An 18,408-nucleotide genomic window follows, 5' to 3' on the forward strand; every position below is an offset into this window, starting at 1 on the left:
TTCTTCACTGTGGGGCATCTTAAAGTGTTTAAAAGGTTAATGAGCACTGTGATTTCTGATACGGGAGATTTGATCCTCTGTATTAACTAAACTATAGGAACATTTCACCATCAGGGCAAGGATTAACAGCTCTCTTCAGAACAGACTTTGAGAGGTAATACTGATACATTATTTTGATCTGAAGTCCATACCTTATTCAATGCTTCTTCCTCCACTGACACCCATAAAAATAAATCATTCTATTGGTTGATATTTAAATCCTGTCTTCCTTATCCTTAACTGCCCAAAGTTTAGACCCTACACCATTTCAAATTAATTTACACCATGCAACAAATATCCAGTAATCCACCAAGGTCTGGACTGAGACCAGAGCTGACAACTGCCTTTTCCACGAGTTCCTCTATTGATGCTCAAGATGTCATAATTTTATCAATGTGTAGCAATATTTGCCAAAAAACAAAAAAACTCTCCTAAAATATTTGCAGCTAACACAAATTTTCTTCTACCAAAAAAATTTCATTACATGTGTTTTGGTTGGAATTTTAAAACTTTGAACTCCTTGATATGAAGAAAATTATTCACTACTTAAAAACATGTTGAAACTATGGTTGAGCCCTCTGCTGCACTGGGCGTCAGTTAAAACCCTGGAACACTTTCCTCGGCTACCTGGCCCAGGGAAGGACTACCTGCCGGCACAGCTTTAGCCAGAGAAATTCTGAAACAAGAGGATGCAGGACAGACAGGCTGTTTTCATAGTTCCTCAAAGTCCCCCACATCTGACAGCTCACTCAAGGCGTATTTTATCTGAAAGTAATCATGTCCAACAATATATGGATTCATTCCTTCATTTAATTTACATGCCAGCTGAATTTGTTTGTTTTTTAAAAAATTTTATTTATTTACTTGAGAGAGAGAGAGAGCATGAGCCAGGGGAAGGGAGAGAAGCAGAATCCCTGCTGAGCAGGGAGCAGGTACTGGATCCCTGGACTCTGGGATCATGACCTGAGCCAAAGACAGACGCTTAACCGACCGAGCCATCCAGGCACCATGAATTTGCTTTTAAAGACTTTTCATCTTCCTCCTTTTCCAATTCTTTTTTTTTTTTAAGGTTTTATAAGTTTTTTTTTTAATTTTTTTAAAAGATTTTATTTATTTATTTGACAGAGAGATCACAAGTAGGCAGAGAGGCAGGCAGAGAGAGAGGAAGGGAAGAAGGCTTCCTGCTGAGCAGAGAGCCCAATGCGGGGGCTTGATCCCAGGACCCTGGGATCATGACCTGAGTCGAAGGCAGAGGCTTTAACCCACTGAGCCACACAGGCGTCCCCCCCAACTTTTTTTTTTTAAGATTTTAAATTTTATTTATTTGAGAGAAGAGAGCAGGAGCTTGGGTGAGGAGCAGAAGGACAAAGAAACAGACTCCCCACTGAGTAAGAAGCCCAGTACAGAGCTCGAATCCCACTGGGATCATGACCTGAGCCTGAGGCAAACGCTTAACTGACTGATGACCCAGATGCCCCTCCTTTCCAATTCTTGAGACATCACTATTTTAACAACATTTTGAATAGTTTGTTAGACTAATTTATTGGTTAGCCTTTTTAATGATTAGAGCATTGGATGATCTCAATCCCTTTCCCTATTTGACTTTGCATAAACTTACTGGTAGGATTTAGTGAGTGGGCATCAACAACAATCAGAAAAAGTCCATAAAAGGAAGCTGAAAAAAAAAAAATGGGAGCTGAAAGTAGTAAACTCTCTATGGACCTCCTCAAGGATATTCCTTAAACATAATCATTGGTGACCATTTCTCCCAGCTTTTTAGAAAATAAAAACCTTCTCTACTGTTGCAATTGCATGAATTACATCTTCAAGGTAAAAAAAAAAAAAAAAAAAAAAAGAAGAAGAAGTCCAGAATCCTTCTATTTTGCAAGATTTTTTAAAAATTAAAATATGCCCATCTCACCTGCCTTCTTACAGTGCCCTAATGCGGAATTATATTTTTAAAAAATCTGTTAGGGCAGACTCTTTCGCTATTGGAATTCATCCCAATGGTCTATCTGTGCAGTTAGAGAGGACTGTGGGATCATGGGGATTTTCCAGGCTTTTTTTTTTTTTTTTTTTTTGCTTCTCAAATGCCAAGACACGGGGAATTCAAGAGCAGAGATGCCAGCCAATCGGACTGAAGGAATGTTAACAATACAAGTATGTAGACAGTCTCACCATGAAGCACTTGCCTGCATTGTTCTGACCCTTCCTGTTCTGCCACAAAACACCTTCTGCACAGTTACGATTATACATGACTGCACAGGTTATTACAGCCAACTAAAACTGACCATGACTCTTACTATGAGCAGACCTTATCTGTTATCTCTATGACATGTTTGGAGAAACCACTGATGATGGCTATCAAGCAGAAACGTTCATTATTCTTGGAGTCTTCCGAGAGCCCTGGATTTCTCTCCTTTCCTACACAAGACCGATTTGTAGATCCTGCCTATCTTGAAAGTATGTCCAGAATCTAACCACCTCTCACTACATTCTTTGTCTGAGCTTTCATCATCTCTGGCCTCAACTACTGAAAAAGCCTCTGATAGGTCTCCCTGCTTCTGTCCTTGTCTGCTCAGAGTGATCCTCTCAAAACATTAGCTATGTTATGTCTCACAAAACCCCATAAAAACTTCCCTTCTCTATCACAATACAAATCCAGAGTCCTACCCATGGCCCACAAAGATCTCCTGAGGAGCTCCTCACTGGCCTGCCCCAGTACCTCCTCAGGCTCATCCACTCTGTCCAACCCAATCTCACCAGCCACCTTGTCTGTTCCCAAATACTGTGCCCCAGGATCGTATACTTGATCTTCCTCCAGACAGCCCTGTGTCTCTCTCCTTCACTTCTGCCAGAGAATTGTGTCATTCCACGTTATCAGAGGCTCCTCTGGCCACCCCACCTCGGTCATTTCCTGACTCTTCACCATTCTTCATGTTTCTTAGCATGTACCACTGACTCAGCATGTATATCATTTATCTTTGTTTGTGGGCTTATTGTCCACCTCTTCCAGGAATGTAAGCTCCATAAGGAAGAAATTTTGTCAGTTTTAATCAATGCTGTATTTCCAGAACAGTGCTTGGAACAGAGTAGGATCTCCATAGAGAGTTGATGAATGAGTATGTGAGTGAACAAATAAATAAATCAGAATCCATTTTTACCAGTAATACCACTGCCCATTGCAGCCCCAGAAATAAGAGATGGTGCTCGTCAGAAAAAACATTTGCTTTAAAACCAAGGAATCCTAACCTCTAGTTAAACTACTTGAATTATCTTTTAAAAAGAAAAGAAAAAAAAATACTTAGTTTTGCAAGCTGTGAATGAGCAAATCACTTTGCAATCTGTGTGTTCATATGGACTTCTTGCCATGCCATACCATTCACTTCATAGATGGGAAAGAAGGGCACAAAGAGGGTTCTGAGTCAAGTTAGAATAAACTCCTGTTCACCGAGATTTTATGAAAAATCTCATCGTTGGACTTTTTCCACAAACTAAAGTGCAGAAGGAGCTCAGTTCTTTAAGCCTTCAAAATCATTTCCAAAACCTGAAGTGAGTGAGTTTCTCAAGCAGGCCTCACATGCAAGACGTACATCAGACTTGCTAAGTGAGAGCTATCTTCCTTGAACCAAGTGTGACTAAGTCCTGAACTTCAGAGTTGGGTGGAGAGGGACTGCCGCTGGAGGAGGAGGAGTTAATTCTGACTCATTTCCTGGCCCCAGGACATGCCTGCGACCGCCCTCTCCTGGACACAATGCCAGGCCTGGATCCTACAGGCAGTGTCACCTTCCCCCGAAAGGGCAAGGCAACAGGCTTTGTTTCATTTGCTTTTAAGTGATTTGTACCAGACTTCAGTCAGAGAAGGAGTATAAAGGATTGTGTGATCCAGGACCACATTTCTGTCTCATTTTTGCTGGTGAATGATCCAAGGATGAACAACAAAACAAACCGAAAGGAAGACAGCTGGATACAGAGATCCAGCTGGAACACGGAGTCTCGAGGTTGAGAAGCAGACACGTCTTAAAGTTCCTTGGGAATTTCATTTCTTGCTGACAGCTGCTTGATGATTCTACGAACACCTTGTGTCTACCAGGAGGCAGTGGGCCTGGTGATGCTAAGTTTGGGTTGGAGGGAGCATTCAGTCTCCAAGGCTTTGCTGCCTGAGCAGCTCTGGGACACTGGGCAGTTTACAGAGCTTCTCATGCCTCGGTCTCCTCATCTGGTAAATGGAAATAAAGTAGTTCCTACTTCATAGAGATATAATGAAAATGAAATAAGGCAATATTACCAGATGTTTAACAGAGCCTGGCAAATAGGGAAGAGCTCAATAACACTAACTACAGTAAACATGAATCCTGAGTGAAATCAGAGGGGGTTTTCCATGAAAGGGATGAAGGCTCCGCTGAGGTCCCACCTTGTACAGGTGTGGGGAGTAGCTGGGGGCAGTAGGTAGCTCCAACTGAGGGCAGAAAGCCAGATAACCATCAGGAAGCATTTCTGGTGAACTCCCTGCCTAAGGAAGTATCAAGAAGAATGGGACTAGAATCTCCAAGCCTTCCGTAGTTTGTCATGTTTTTTTTTTTTCTTTCCTTCTCATTTTAATAACAAAAGACCCTTTCATATCTAATTTATTTACAATTCTGCTTTCCTTTTCTTTTTCTTTTCTTTTCTTTTTCTTTTTTTCTTTTAAGATTTATTCATTTGTTTTAGAGAGCAAGCGAGAATGTGAGCAGGAGGAGGGACAGTGGGAGAGGGAGAGAGAGAATCCTCAAGCCAACTCCCTGCTGAGCACAGAGCCTGACACGGGACTCATGACCCCGAGATCATGACTTGAGCAGAAATCAAGAGTTGGACGCTTAACCAACTGAGCCACCCAGGTGTCCCTGCATTCCCTTTCTTAAAGAAGTCACCCCAAATCATATCATCTTTAGGCTTTTCACAACTGGATTCATCCCAGAATTATATAATTAAATCTTCACCATAATCTTGAAAAGTAGCTATTATCTCCATTTCTCAGGCTGGAAAGTGCTCAGAGATCAGTGGTATCCCCGGCAGTATACCATAGGACCTGGCAGGACTGCAATTTGAACCCAGGTCTCTCTATATACAAAATATCATTTCCTCCCACTAGACCCAACTTCCTCCCATCATGAACATCATGAAGACTTCAAAAAGTGAGCTCCAGACTCAAACCGAACCCGTGTTCACAGCAGCATTATTCACAATAGCCAAAGGGCGGAAACAATTCCAATGGGTATGGACAATGAGTAGATAAAACAAAATGTGCTTTATCCATACAAAGGAATATTATCTATGAAAGAGAAATGAAATTCTAAAGCATGTGGATGAACCTCGAAAACTTTATGCTAAGTGAAATAAGCCACACATAGAAGCCTTCACTGTATGGTTCTTCTTTTGGCCAGTTACTTAGAGTAGTCAAATTCACAGAGGTAGAAAGAAAGAGTGGAGGTTAGCGTGGGCCAGGGACACAGGAAGTTATTATTTAATGGGTACAAAGTTTCAGTTTGGGATGATAAAAATTCTGGAAATGGATAGTAGTGAAAGTCGCAAAACAATGTGAATGTACTTCATGCCAATGAATTATACACTTAAAAACAGTTACTGTGATAGATTTTATGTTATGTATATTTTACCACAATAGAAAAAGTGAACTCCAGACTAGAATGTAAGGCCTAGGCCACCAAAAATTTCTCAGTTAATACATGTGGGCATTATGCACCAGGATGACAGGAGACTGGTCCATATCCTCTTTAAAAGAATTTTTTTGAAAGCCTTGAAATATGAAGGCATCATTTTTCAAGTGGATACAAATGTATCCTGCACTTTGCAAGTGACACACACCTGCAAGTCATCCATAATATGTTGCCAATGCCCTTCCCGGCATTGTATCACACACATAGATACATCAAGGTCAGACCCTAAGACAAAGCACCCATTTCTGCTGTCTTCTTTCAGCTACTCGCTGTGAAACATTTTCCTAGAAAGACAACTAGAGGTAGACTTGTCACTGGTACTTGAAATAAAGCTGGTAACACAGCAAGACCATCCCCAAAGCTGACAGTCCTCACTAAGGTCCCAGGGTTTGAATTGAATACCAGCCAGGTCTATTCAGGAGGGTTTTGAGGTGCCCTGGGGCTGGCCCTGCTGGGCTCTAGATCGTCACTCTCTGATGTTGAGTGGCTACGTCAGGAGAGACCCAAGCCAATTACAGCGAGTCAGATGGGTTCATATGGCTTCCTGAAGTCAGGGCTCAGCTGAGGACAGCCCATTGCCAAATCCCAGAAGCTAAGGCTCGTTGAAGGACAGAAGTGCAGACGTGCTTCCTGAGCTGTGTTACTCCACTTGCCCCAGATCAGAGCCTTTGAAGAAGATCAGACTTCTAGAAGGAGTCAGAGCCCCCAGGTTGGGGCTATGAACAATCGGGACAGTATAATTCTGTGAGCCTGACCATCCTATATAAAAATGTACGTGGTGTGACAGGATCTCTTGAGTTTAAAGAATAGAGACTTGCTTGACTACCTGTAAGTAATGGGAATTTGTTTCAAGGATACACATTGCCCTAAAAGAGACAGGATCCTGGGAGACCTAGGAAGAGCCAGGCCTCAGAGAGATTCAGATTTTATTTATTTATTCGACAGAGAGATCACAAGCAGGCAGAGAGGCAGGCAGAGAGAGAGGAGGAAGCAGGCTCTCTGACGAGCAGAGAGCCCGATGCAGGGCTCAATCCCAGGACCCCGAGATCATGACTTGAGCCTAAGGCAGAGGCTTTAACCCACTGAGCCACCCAGGCGCCCCCTCAGAGAGATTCAATCTGGAAGGGCATTTGGGATCTATAGCAATTCTTAGCCTGGGCTATGCTCCTTTCTCCTTGACAGAGTAAGTTTGCCAACCTGACTCTGGTGCCCTGTTTATGTGGCTCTGGGTCCCTTCTCTGCTGCTTTGACTATGGCACTCTCGACCCACCATCTCATCTTCTGTCCATTACAGCTTTCCTCTGCCTTGGGCCTCTTCCTCCTTATACCTCCTTGTAGCTGCCAATTCCTCCTGTCATTGATCCCCTCCTTGAAGTCATGTTCCCTCCAAACTGAGTGTACTCCCTGCTAGCTTCAGCTCCCAATACCAAACCCCTGATTTTTAGTCTTTCTTTCCCAGTTCAAATTTCATACGTAAAGGAACAGAGGTAATTAGTCTGGGTGCCTTGGCTAAGGGGACACAGTTTTTATCCAGGATACCTTATGGGCTGCTGGTCACCTCATGGAACAACTCGGGTCACTCCCTCCACAGGGGTACAGAGGATTGGTACTTTCCAGAAAGAGCACCAGGTACCACATCTTCAGCAAGCAAGAATGTTTTTTCTATACCTTATAGCCTGTTACAAATTTTCAGAGTGGTGCCAAGGTGAAAACAGAGTGGATGGACATATTCTTGTAACATTGTTCTACTTTATATTTTCTCTTAAATATTTTTTCCCCACCCTGCTTTTTAAGCTTTTTCTCAGCTTTCATCACAACCCAAGCAAGGGACACCTTTTCCTTCTCCTAATTGCATTTGTAGCTCCCAAAAGCATTCATTCATTTACTTATCGATTTACTCATATACATGGAGGGCATGCTTATAAGAGATAAAAGCCTAGACAATGAAGACATAAAATTCATCCACTGACTTGATAAATATTAATTCACTACCTGCAAAGTGCCAGGCGTACGCCATTTGCTGGGACTATGAAGATAACTAAGACACAGTCCCTGCCTGACGTGTAGTAAGAATTCAGTAAATACTTGTTGGATAAGCAAGTGCCTTAAAGGAGCTCCCAGCTTCGTGGGCAAGAGACGCCAAGCATTAAGCAATTACAAGCAGAGTGAAAAAGGCTGTCTTGAGAAAGTCCTTGGGAAGAGGCCTGGAGAAACCACGAAGGTCCTCCTGTGGGCACTCATGTCTCCGCTGAGACATGGCAGTGAGCTGCGCTAGCCAGTGAGAAAACTAAGGTGAAGGTGGGGGCCTCCAGGCCGCACAAATGGCACAGGCAAATGCTTGGAAGTAGGGCAGGGAATGAACCTCGAGGGGCTGCAATTAGAGACAGGGTATATAAAGCTGGCAATGATGATTTTAAGAACTGGGAGGGAAGTCTATACATGGGATGGTACAGGGTCCTCAATTTAAACACAGGGTCATGTTGAGCATCTGGAATTCCCCCAAGACCTTGATGTTGCCTGTATCCAGTTGGCAAGGGATAGGTGGATGGTCTGGACCTGGTGTGTACCACTCCCACTCATATTCCATTGGCAAGAGCTAGTCATTGGAATTCTCTTTAACTGTAAGACAGGCTGGGAGAGATAGTCCGACTGTGTTCCCAGGCACAAGAGATTTTTGGCAGCAGTTAGAACCTTAGAGAAAAGGTTCCAGGAAGTGGTCACATCCAGAGTTGTACAAGCATCCTTGATCCCAGCTCATTGCCAGGGAGGGCAGTGGGCAGAGAGACTACTCAGTGACCAGAGCAACACTAGTCCGTCCAAGGTCCATCAGGTGCTTCAGGCAGTCTGGGATGTAAGATCTTAGCTTCCAAAATGAGATTTGACAAGTGCATGTTCCATCTATCAAAAAAGGTAGATTTCAAGTAGAAATTGTCAAGAACTGTGAAGGCCTTGAGATTTTCCTTGCCGGCTAACAAGAGAGCCCATCACAGATTCGTGGATGCTGATAGACACAAGGGGCGCCGAGGTCAGAGATAAACGACTGCGTAATTCACACCAATAGCAGCGGCCAGAAGGGCAGCACTTTCTTCCACCAGTTCCCCAAGGTCAAGTCCCACGAGGTGACACCAAGGGAAAGAGGGGGCAGCTGCACATGTGATGGGCTGTGTTACAACAGAGGAGCCCTGAATTTAGGGAAACTGAACGCTTTATACTGGGCCATAAGCACGCCTGCTCCCGTTCTAGAGGGTGACAAGATTTCTGTTTTCCAAAGCTGTAAGCAATCTTTTCTTGGCCTGACAGACCGTATCCGTCCCTTCAGACATCCTTGAAAAGAGAATCTAGAACAAAAGCAGTCAGTGCCTCTGCTTGCAAGACACGCAGAAATGTGAGAGATATTCGGAGAACTGTCTTCCAGGAAAGAGGTTCCTTTTTAGCCAGGAGTGTTCTTCAGCCAGCAGCTTTCTTTACCGGATCCTGCTCCAACCGACCCCTAGAAGTGGGCCCATCCCAGGCTCAGGTCTCAGAGCTCTTCCTTATCTACACTCCTTTCCTTGGGATCTCATTCAGGTTCTTCCCTTTAAATCCATGTTGATGATCCCAAATTTACAGTTTACTCTTCAACACTGCCCCCACTTCCAGACTCAGATAGCGAACTGCCTATGTGGCATCCTCCCTTCATTATCTTGTGGAAATCTCGAGCATAATATTATTGAGTCCCATCCTCCACAGGAAAACGGAGTGTAACCCCTCTTAGGAAAGAGTATTAGACATTCAGTTGTTCAGGTCAAGAATTTCTCTTTCTTCCATATCCACGCCAATATTCCATAAACCTATTCTGTTTTCTTTTTTTTTTTTTTTAAGATTTTATTTATTTATCTGTCAGAGAGAGATAGCACAAGCAAGTGCACAGGCAGGGGGAGCGGCAGGCAGAGGGAGAAGTAGGCTCCCCACTGAGCAAGGAGCCTGATGCGGGACTCAATTCCAGCACCCCAGGGTCATGACCTGAGCTGAAGGCACATGCTTAACTGACTGAGCCCCCCAGGCATTCCAAGCCTATTCTGTTTTCAAATCATAACTTACGTCTGAGCACTGCTATCCTTCTATATTACCATATCCTAGTCTCAACCACCTTGTCTCTTAGACAACTGCCATAAATTTCTAATTGGCCTCCTACCTTCTAACCTTGCCCCATACACTCTAACCTCCATGGCAGCCAGAGTAATTCTTTTCAAATGTAAATCAAATAACATTATTCTGCTTCCAACCTTCCAATGACATTCCAAACGCATTTAGAGTAAAATTCAAGGTCAAAACGACGTACCCTCTGAACTCTAAATCAACTAAATCAACCCACTAGGCTGCCCTTCCTCTCCTTTCTTGTTCACACTGTCTTTGAAAATGCTGAGCGTGAGGCTATCTCAGGGCCTTTGCACTTTGTTGCCCAAGTCAGTTAGGGCTCTGTCAGGTGTCAGTTGAGCAGAAAACTCTTCTTGACTATCCTAAATAAAATAACACACCCTCACTACCCCTCTTTCCTTTTAGCCAGCTTTATCATTTTTCTTCACCTTTATTACTGCCTGATTTTAAGCAGCAGCTTAGAATATATGTTTCATGGGTTAAGAACTTGGGTTTGTTTACTGACATGTCATCTCTGCTTCTACAATGATAACTGACACAGAGTAGATGCTCAATAAGTATTTGTTGAATGAATGAATGGATGGATGAATGAATGAATGGATGGATGGATGAAAAGAGTTAATATGAGGTACGAATATAGAGACAATATCAGGGGCACAGATATTTTATGCCTTAATCTCTTCTTTAAGCTAAATCAATTGATTTCATACCGTGTTTTTCTCCTAAAAGGCTTATCTTTCAGCTCTTTAATAATTCTGGTTTCTCTCTACAGGATTCTTGCCATGTTCTTTCATGTTCTTGTGTATGATGGAGTTCAAAATTGAACATAGCCTTCTGAGAAGAACCTGAGCAGTCTATAATTAGTTTTCCCTCTCTCCACAGGATTCGCATGCTTGTCTAGAAATACACCTTTAAAAGCTAATCTCCCAGGACAAACGCCCAGCCACAAAGAAGCCTGTCCAAGGTCAGACAGTTTAGACAGTAACAAAGCGAATATTTGATTCTTACCTGTTTGCAGTTTTTACAAATCCCCATTCTCCTGAATACATTGGGACGAATATATAATCAACCTCATGAATTTAGCCATAGATTGTATCTATTTTAAATTGGCCATTCTTCCTTTCAACCACTGAATACCTGCAATGTGCCAAGTGGTGAGCTAGAGGCTGGGACAGAGAAAAGAGCCCTTGGTCCCTATCCAGAAGGACACCAAATCCTGGGCACCTATGTGTCTGTTTCCATTGTTGTTGTTGTGAAATTATCTAATCTGGCTCTAATTTCATTTTCATGTATTATATTTATTTCCAATATCACTTCTTAATTAAGGATTCTATACTCATGGAAAGAATACCTTTCATCCGGTTTGAAAAACAAAGGAACACAGTGTTTTCTTTCCCTAGCCTGCCTTCTATTTTAATTGTGAAATAATTTTTATTTTTCAGAGTTCCTTTCAATTATCTGCGAAGGATTCAAAAATGGAATACAAAAATCTCAGGTATATTCCTTTCGCTCATTTTTAAAACCCTCCTTACATATAACTTATATGTTTTTGTTTTATTTATCACCTTTACCATTGCTACTAAATTAAAATTATTTTAGGAACAACTTCAGATTATATTTCCATTGCTTTTCTGACGTTTTATTGATCAACATTTCACTAAAGATATTAACTTTCTCTAGGATGCAGAGAGACTAAGAGAACTCACACAAAAATTTCTACTGAATGAATTTCCCCACCTTCTTGGTGATTGTACACCTGCTTTCCTTATAAGGAGAACAAGGAAGTAAATCATGTTGAAGTTGCTTTTAAACACAGCTTTCCTTCTTTACCTGTCCAGGTAGCCTGTTTTCATTTCAGTCTTAATGAAAACTTTTAAATTTACATCTCAAGTTTCTTTCCAAAGCAGTGTAAGTAGTATTTAACATTTTAAACCTCAAGAAAAGAAAGACTTTAACGATGTTCAGCTTTGGTCTTATAATGCTGAAGGTAATTCATTTTTTAATCTGTCTGCACAGCGAGAACTGAAACGAATGGGGCTTGAACTGCTTTGCCTGTTCTTTCTATTTCTAGGAAGGAATGATCACGTACAAGGTAAGACCTAAGCTCTCCGATATATTGCTTTCATGGTATGCTTGACAAACCTGTCATTTGGTTCAGAAACTGTATCTGAAGTCATTTTTTATTTGATCTGTTCGATCGCTCGTTTGCCATTGAACAAACGCTTTAACATATTACAGGCAGAGGCAGGGCTGTTCCCACAGCAAATGCTTCTAGGCTTCAGGTAAATAAATACAAAGGTTGCACAGGCATCTTAATGAGGAGAATTAAACAGCTTAACTACACAATAGGGCTCCTTAATTCCTTAGTGACAACCATCTTGGTTAACTTTTCTAGCTATTCTATTGACAAGGTCTTCCACTTAAGAGAAATAATCCTGAGAAAGAAAAACTTACTTTAAAAATAAAAAATCCATTCGTCTGTTGAATTAAAAAAAATGCATTTAAGAGAGATGCATTTTTTATAGGTAGCAAATAATTTTTAAAAATTAAAGTGGGGGATAGTGAATGAGGATAATAAACATAATGAACGGTCCTAAGTGTGTGAAAGTTGAAGTAGTTTAGTATTTTAGGAAAAAAAGAATGATCGCTTTTGGCTAAAAAGACATACGTCTTCTCCATGGGACAGACGTAAACTATGAACTTTTTAACGAGTTGCTAACATTTTAAGGACTGATCTCTGAAGGCTAACATCAACTCTCATGTTGCTTCGTTCGAGCACGTTAAGAACTAGACTTCTTTCTCGTAAATGAAAATGAATGTGAGTCTGCTGAATCCTTGTGTCTCGCTGGGTTTAAACACAGGTGGCTGTGCCATGGGAGGTGCAGAAACCTGTGAAGACTGCTTGCTCATTGGACCTCAGTGTGCCTGGTGTTCTCAGGAGGTAAACAAACCACCTCAGCATGCTGGTAAAACTGCAGTTACGGGTTATGCGGCTTCCCTCGATGATTGCTCTGGGAGTGTCCTGCCTTCTGTGGGGACCAGGAGTGAGACGAATAGGGAAAGGAAAATAAAAGCATCAGTCGGCCACGATGTCATTCATGCGATTACCTCCAAAAACAGCTTGCGGAGGTCGCGGAGGTCGCAAATGTTGAATCATTGTGAAAAGTACCTACCTGGGTTCCTTTATTTAACCTGGTTCCTCCTCTTATTTTAAAGTCATTTCTCACTGGTTACATGTCAAATACCAAGGCTCTGAGTAATCAGAGATCATGGAGATGATATTTTCTAAAGTTAAATGTACCTAGGACTTCAATACCATAATTACGTTCCATCTGGGAACCAGGATCCCCTGGGAACCACTGCTAGGCTCTAAGAGAAATCTTCTAGGTTTGGGGCAAATTTTACTGCTCAGACAGTATCCAGTTCTTTTTAAAAATTAAGCTTTCATGAGCTTGGTGACTGTACCACACCGATGACAAAGCCTGAAGCAGACATTCCTTATATGATCAAACTGAAAAGTATGTGAAAGTAATATAAGGGGTGGGGGCATGGGTAACGAGGAATCCCAGGTCACTGCCTCCCGTGGTCCTGAAGAACAGTCTGTAAATGATTCCTGGTAAGAAAGAGCTGCCTTAACTCTTTCTGGATTTAAAACAGTTCTCTACTGAATCTCGTAAAGATCATCTGAGCATAAATGAAAGCATACAAATGCCAGGTTCAGCGAGAACTGTGTAACAGGCTCAAAGGGGAATAAGCCTGGGTGCCTGGCCCAGGAGGAAGGGGAGAGAACTATTAAGACTCAGATTCCAGGTTGAATGTATTCCATGGAGGAAGGCCTCACAGGCACAGAGTGTGAACCAAGCTTACTCCCCCAACCACTGCTTTGACAGATGGGCCATACGTAACAGTGCGAAAGAATTATGCTTTTTTTGAGCTCATGTATCAAAAGCAGTTTTGAGAATATAACAAGAGGGAAAAACCCACATTTTTTTTTATGTTGACTTCCTGAAGAAGACAGTATTAGTTGCATGCCAGAGACATAAAACAACAAATCAGTCTAACTGTAGGCCTACCTGTAGAATTTTTATTTAAATGCATTTTTTTTAAGAATTCATTTAAGAGAGCTTCTTAAGTTACTATTGATGGTTTTACTTGCAGATGATACTTATTAGCCAAATCACTGTTGATTTTTTTTTTTAAGATTTTATTTATTTATTTGAGAGAGAAAGTGTGTAGGAGCACAAGTGCAGGGGAAGGGCAGAGGGAGAGGGAGAATCAGACTCCCTGCTGAGCAGGGAGCCTGACACAGGACTCCATCCCAGGACCCTGGGATTGTGACCTGAGCCCAAGGGAGACACTTAACCGGAGCCACCCAGGCGCCCCACGAGTCACCACCAGTTTTTAAGGCCACATTTTTCTAAATTCTCTCTAATAGTAGTAGTAGTTGAAGCAACTGAAGCAAAAAGTACATTAGGCCTCTGTTCAGAGCAGATTGAAAAAACAGGTCTAAGGTTAACACCACCTCTGACGCGCTGGCCAGTACTGTGGTTACAGGCGGTAGCAGCAACACTTGCTGAGAAGCATCCTGAGGCCTTGTCAAGCCACTGTTTGCCTTAGACATATCAGGAGAAGTTACAGCATTCACGATGTTTAGTCCAGGGCCTCAAATATGCACAGGGCTGACTGACAGATAATGAGTTATATTGTAAAAAATCAATTTCAGGGGAGCCTGGGTGGCTCTCTCTGTCAAGTATCTGATTCTTGATTTCGACTCATGTCATGATCTCATGGTCATGGGACCCAGCCCCACACTGGGCTTCGCACTCAGCAGGGACTCTGCTTGAGATTCTCTCTCTTCCCTTCTCCCTCTGCCCCTCCTTCCATGCACATGCTCTCTTTCTCTCAAATAAATAAATGAATCTTTAAAAAATGAGTTTCAGAAGAAATGTAATTTTTTTAGTTGGTGAAATAGCTAGAGTGGCTTAGAATTCTAAGAGATGAGGAAAAATAATATGCACATTGGTTTGCTTCTTTTCAAGCATGAGAGTCAATAAGCCTCAGGCTTGACTTTGCTTGGAGCTAAGAGTACCTCTAGAACAGCCTTGGCTCTCAGGTAAGACAGGTCAATGTTGCAAGGTTGTACTGGCCACATCTCTGCCTGGAAACATTAATCTTGCTGTCTCCTGTTACGACATGGATCAGAAGGGGCCTGGGAAACTCCTGAGTCCTACACAGAAAGGTGGCCTTTTATGCCATAGTCCCTTTTGCTTCCCACCTCCAAATCTTAGAGAGAAGTTCTACAAGACCTTGAACTGGAACACTTTTAGACACGGAGTTTAAAGTCCCCAAGAGGCCGACTTTAGCGAAGTAAGGCTGCAATAGTGGGGGTAATAAGGCATCCACGAATTAAACCTCAACAGAGAGCTATATAGGGAAATGTCACCATCTTTTGCCCTCTCAGACCCCACAGGAAAGCCTGTCTTTGCCACCAGATTTGGTAATAGACATACTGAGAGCTAAGACATTCTGAACCTATAAGCCTATAGGTCAACCCAAACAGATAAACCCATGGGATGATATTAACTCTAGAACCTAACTGTTTCAAGGATCTGGTCACAGCACCGAAGAAGCTTTAAAGAAGTGAACATTAAAAACAAAATGGCAATGCCAACAAATGAAAGACTGTTAGGTGAATCCAACTGGGTCTAGTTAAAAGGAGATTCCGATTTTACTCGGAATTTTACTGGCAGAATTCTCTGGTTATTTTGCTGAAACTTAATTTTAGACCTACAATTAACATCAGGCACATGGGAATATGATATACTGAGTATGGCAAGATGCCTAACTAGCAAAACAAGCCAAAAAAAATTTTTTTTGTCCTATAAACAAATGGAGATTTGTCGTTTTCTTTGTCTGTTTTTTTCTTTTTTTTTAGAATTTTACCCATCCATCTGGAGTTGGAGAAAGATGTGATACCCCAGCAACTCTCTTAGCTAAAGGATGTCAACTCACTTTCATCGAAAACCCTGTCTCCCAAGTAGAAATACATACAAATAAGCCTCTCAGTGTAGGCAGACAGAAAAATAGTTCTGACATTGTTCAGATTGCGCCTCAAAAGTTGACTCTTAAATTGAGACCAGGTATGTTATAATTTCCAGGAGCATTGGCTCATGTAATACATCTCATGCCACATATGGTAATACCATTATTAAGCTAACATATCTTGTACCATCTTACATATCATTGATTATTTTGACTCAGATTTCCCATTCTGAAGGAAATAGAGAATCGCTGGCCTAACACTTTTCTTCATTCATATCGGTCACTTGCACTCCAAACGCGTTACTAAAATAGGCTTATCTAATAGTAAGCATTTGAATTACTCAAATATTGTTAAGGCTTACCTCACATTTCTTTAAGTGTTGTAATGTAGCTTTAAACTCCTCTTTATGTTCTTCTCTTTTGCTAAAACCACATACAAAAAATTCAGCTTATCTTCCATCTAAATGGATGCTAGTTCTCCCAAGGAGATATAAAATATCCTAACTTTTACCTCCTTCAGTAGCTCTAAACTCGCTGCTGAAAGATTCTCATGGGCTCATGCACTTGTAAACTTTACCAGATAGTTTATGAAATCCTAAGTATCTTCAACTTCAGTTCTCACTGAAATGAAATAGCCAGGTGACCCAGTAACTGACCACTCACAAAGAAGTCTCGATGTATTTTCATGGATTTGCTTTCCTCGGGGGCTTTGCAGGCAGTGAACAGACTCTACAAGTGCAAGTCCGCCAGACAGAGGATTACCCAGTGGACTTGTATTACCTCATGGACCTCTCAGCCTCCATGGATGATGACCTCAACACCATTAAAGAGCTGGGCTCTCTGCTTTCCAAGGAGATGTCTAAATTAACCAGCAACTTTAGACTGGGCTTCGGCTCTTTTGTGGAAAAACCCGTCTCCCCTTTTGTGAAAACAACACCAGAAGAAATCGCCAACCCTTGCAGGTAAGTAAATGATTCTCTGGCATTGTGGAACACTGATTTTCTGTAAAGATAGCCCCACTCTGAGCTGTGCTTGGCAGGATCTTGCTAATTTCCTGGCATTTCCCGCCTGCCAGGTTGGATCTCAGCAGCTCTCTCAGTTGCCTGGGCTTCTTGAAACCAAGTTGACCTCATCTTAATACCTGGTTCTAGTCTTGGGTTCTTGCAGCATTCTCATGTCTGTTTTCCTGTGTAGCAGCTTTTTCAGGATGTGGCAAATTTGACTTTGTGTTTTGTAGACCAGGGAAACAAATTTTTCACTGTAGGTACCGATGGCCTGTGTCCATCCCAGCCCCTCAGAACCTTCTAGGCCCAAGGACCACCACTTTCTGAGGCTATTGGACAATAATTCACACTTTCTCAAGGTATCTTTCTCCACTAAGATGACTTCTGCCGAAATAACAATTTGTGCAGTTCTGTCTGACATACTTTGGGAAATGCGGATTTCTCTTTCTGCTTGGAGAAGGACTTGGCAATCTTCACTGCTATCCAGTTTGGTAGGAAATGAAGCATTATGGACCCCACTATACCCTGTTATTATCAGCTGTTAAAACCATTTATTATCTGGATGATTGTCAAGGGCAAGTTGCTTTGTGATGGCTTACCTGTACAGTCTATGACATATTCAAAATCAAATTATTCAATATCTTTCTATTAAGAAGATCTACCATTTGCTCTGTGCCAGACTCTGTGCTGAAGGTTTCACATACATGACCTCATTCAATCTTCATAATAACAGCAGTTGAAAGCAGGTTTTATCATACCTATACTCAGAAGAAGTAACAGAGACTCTGCCAAGTTAGTAATTTTCCCAAGGCTGCATGACTAACCAGTGATCTGTACCAAGTCTAGGTTGATCCCAAACCAAGGCCCTTTCTACTATGAATCTAGTGTATATGCAATGACATTCCAAAACTATATTGACTTTTAATACTTGTATACGCCGAAGGCATCATCTCTAAAAGTCAAGCACCTTTATAATATCATTTTAAAACATTTCAGTGTGGTTCTTAACAATAATCTAACACAGTCAAAATAATTTGACCATGAAAGGAATTCATCACTGATTATAACTGTTAGGAACTCTGTTTGGTTGCAAGCATCAGGGGTAGTAGCTTATAAAGGGAGAGTTTTTTTCTTTCTCACATGAACGGAGTCTAGAGAAAGGCAATTCAGGGCTGATACGGCAGGTCCCCACGTCAGGGATCTGGACCTTTTCTGCTTTCTGCTCTCCCATATTGGCTCTTAGATTTTATCTTCAAGGCCCAAGGAGTTTTCAGGGATATTACTCAAAACTTCTTCATTGTAGGCAGAAAAGAAAGAGGAAAAGAGGGGCAGATCAATAAAGGGCACTGTCTTTCTCCCCACCTTTTGTTTTGAGGTATAATTGACATGTATCAAGATGCACACATGGAAAAGCTCAGACTGATGAGTTTTGACAATTGAATATACCAACGTAATTACTACCTAAAACGTGA

General features: G+C 41.8%; 1 protein-coding gene across 4 annotated transcripts in view; it reads left to right on the plus strand.

Moving 5' to 3' along the window:
• Positions 1–18,408, plus strand: part of ITGB6 (integrin subunit beta 6) — a 128,983-nt gene that overhangs the window by 38,727 nt on the left and 71,848 nt on the right. The window contains exons 2-7 of one of the 4 annotated variants that reach the window (XM_080798304.1): positions 10,773–10,854; positions 11,333–11,385; positions 11,907–11,982; positions 12,752–12,831; positions 15,826–16,030; positions 16,648–16,894. In XM_080798304.1, the coding sequence (XP_080654430.1) occupies positions 11,922–11,982; positions 12,752–12,831; positions 15,826–16,030; positions 16,648–16,894 (593 nt within the window). In that variant the 5' untranslated portion in view covers positions 10,773–10,854; positions 11,333–11,385; positions 11,907–11,921. Of the gene's footprint in view, positions 1–10,772; positions 10,855–11,332; positions 11,386–11,570; positions 11,799–11,906; positions 11,983–12,751; positions 12,832–15,825; positions 16,031–16,647; positions 16,895–18,408 lie in introns of those variants that run through there. The other 3 variants (XM_080798305.1, XM_080798303.1, XM_080798306.1) reach the window with 3 other exon arrangements.

The sequence above is a fragment of the Martes martes genome, assembly GCF_963455335.1.
Source record: "Martes martes genome assembly, chromosome: 3".
Classification (NCBI taxonomy): Eukaryota; Metazoa; Chordata; class Mammalia; order Carnivora; family Mustelidae; genus Martes; species Martes martes.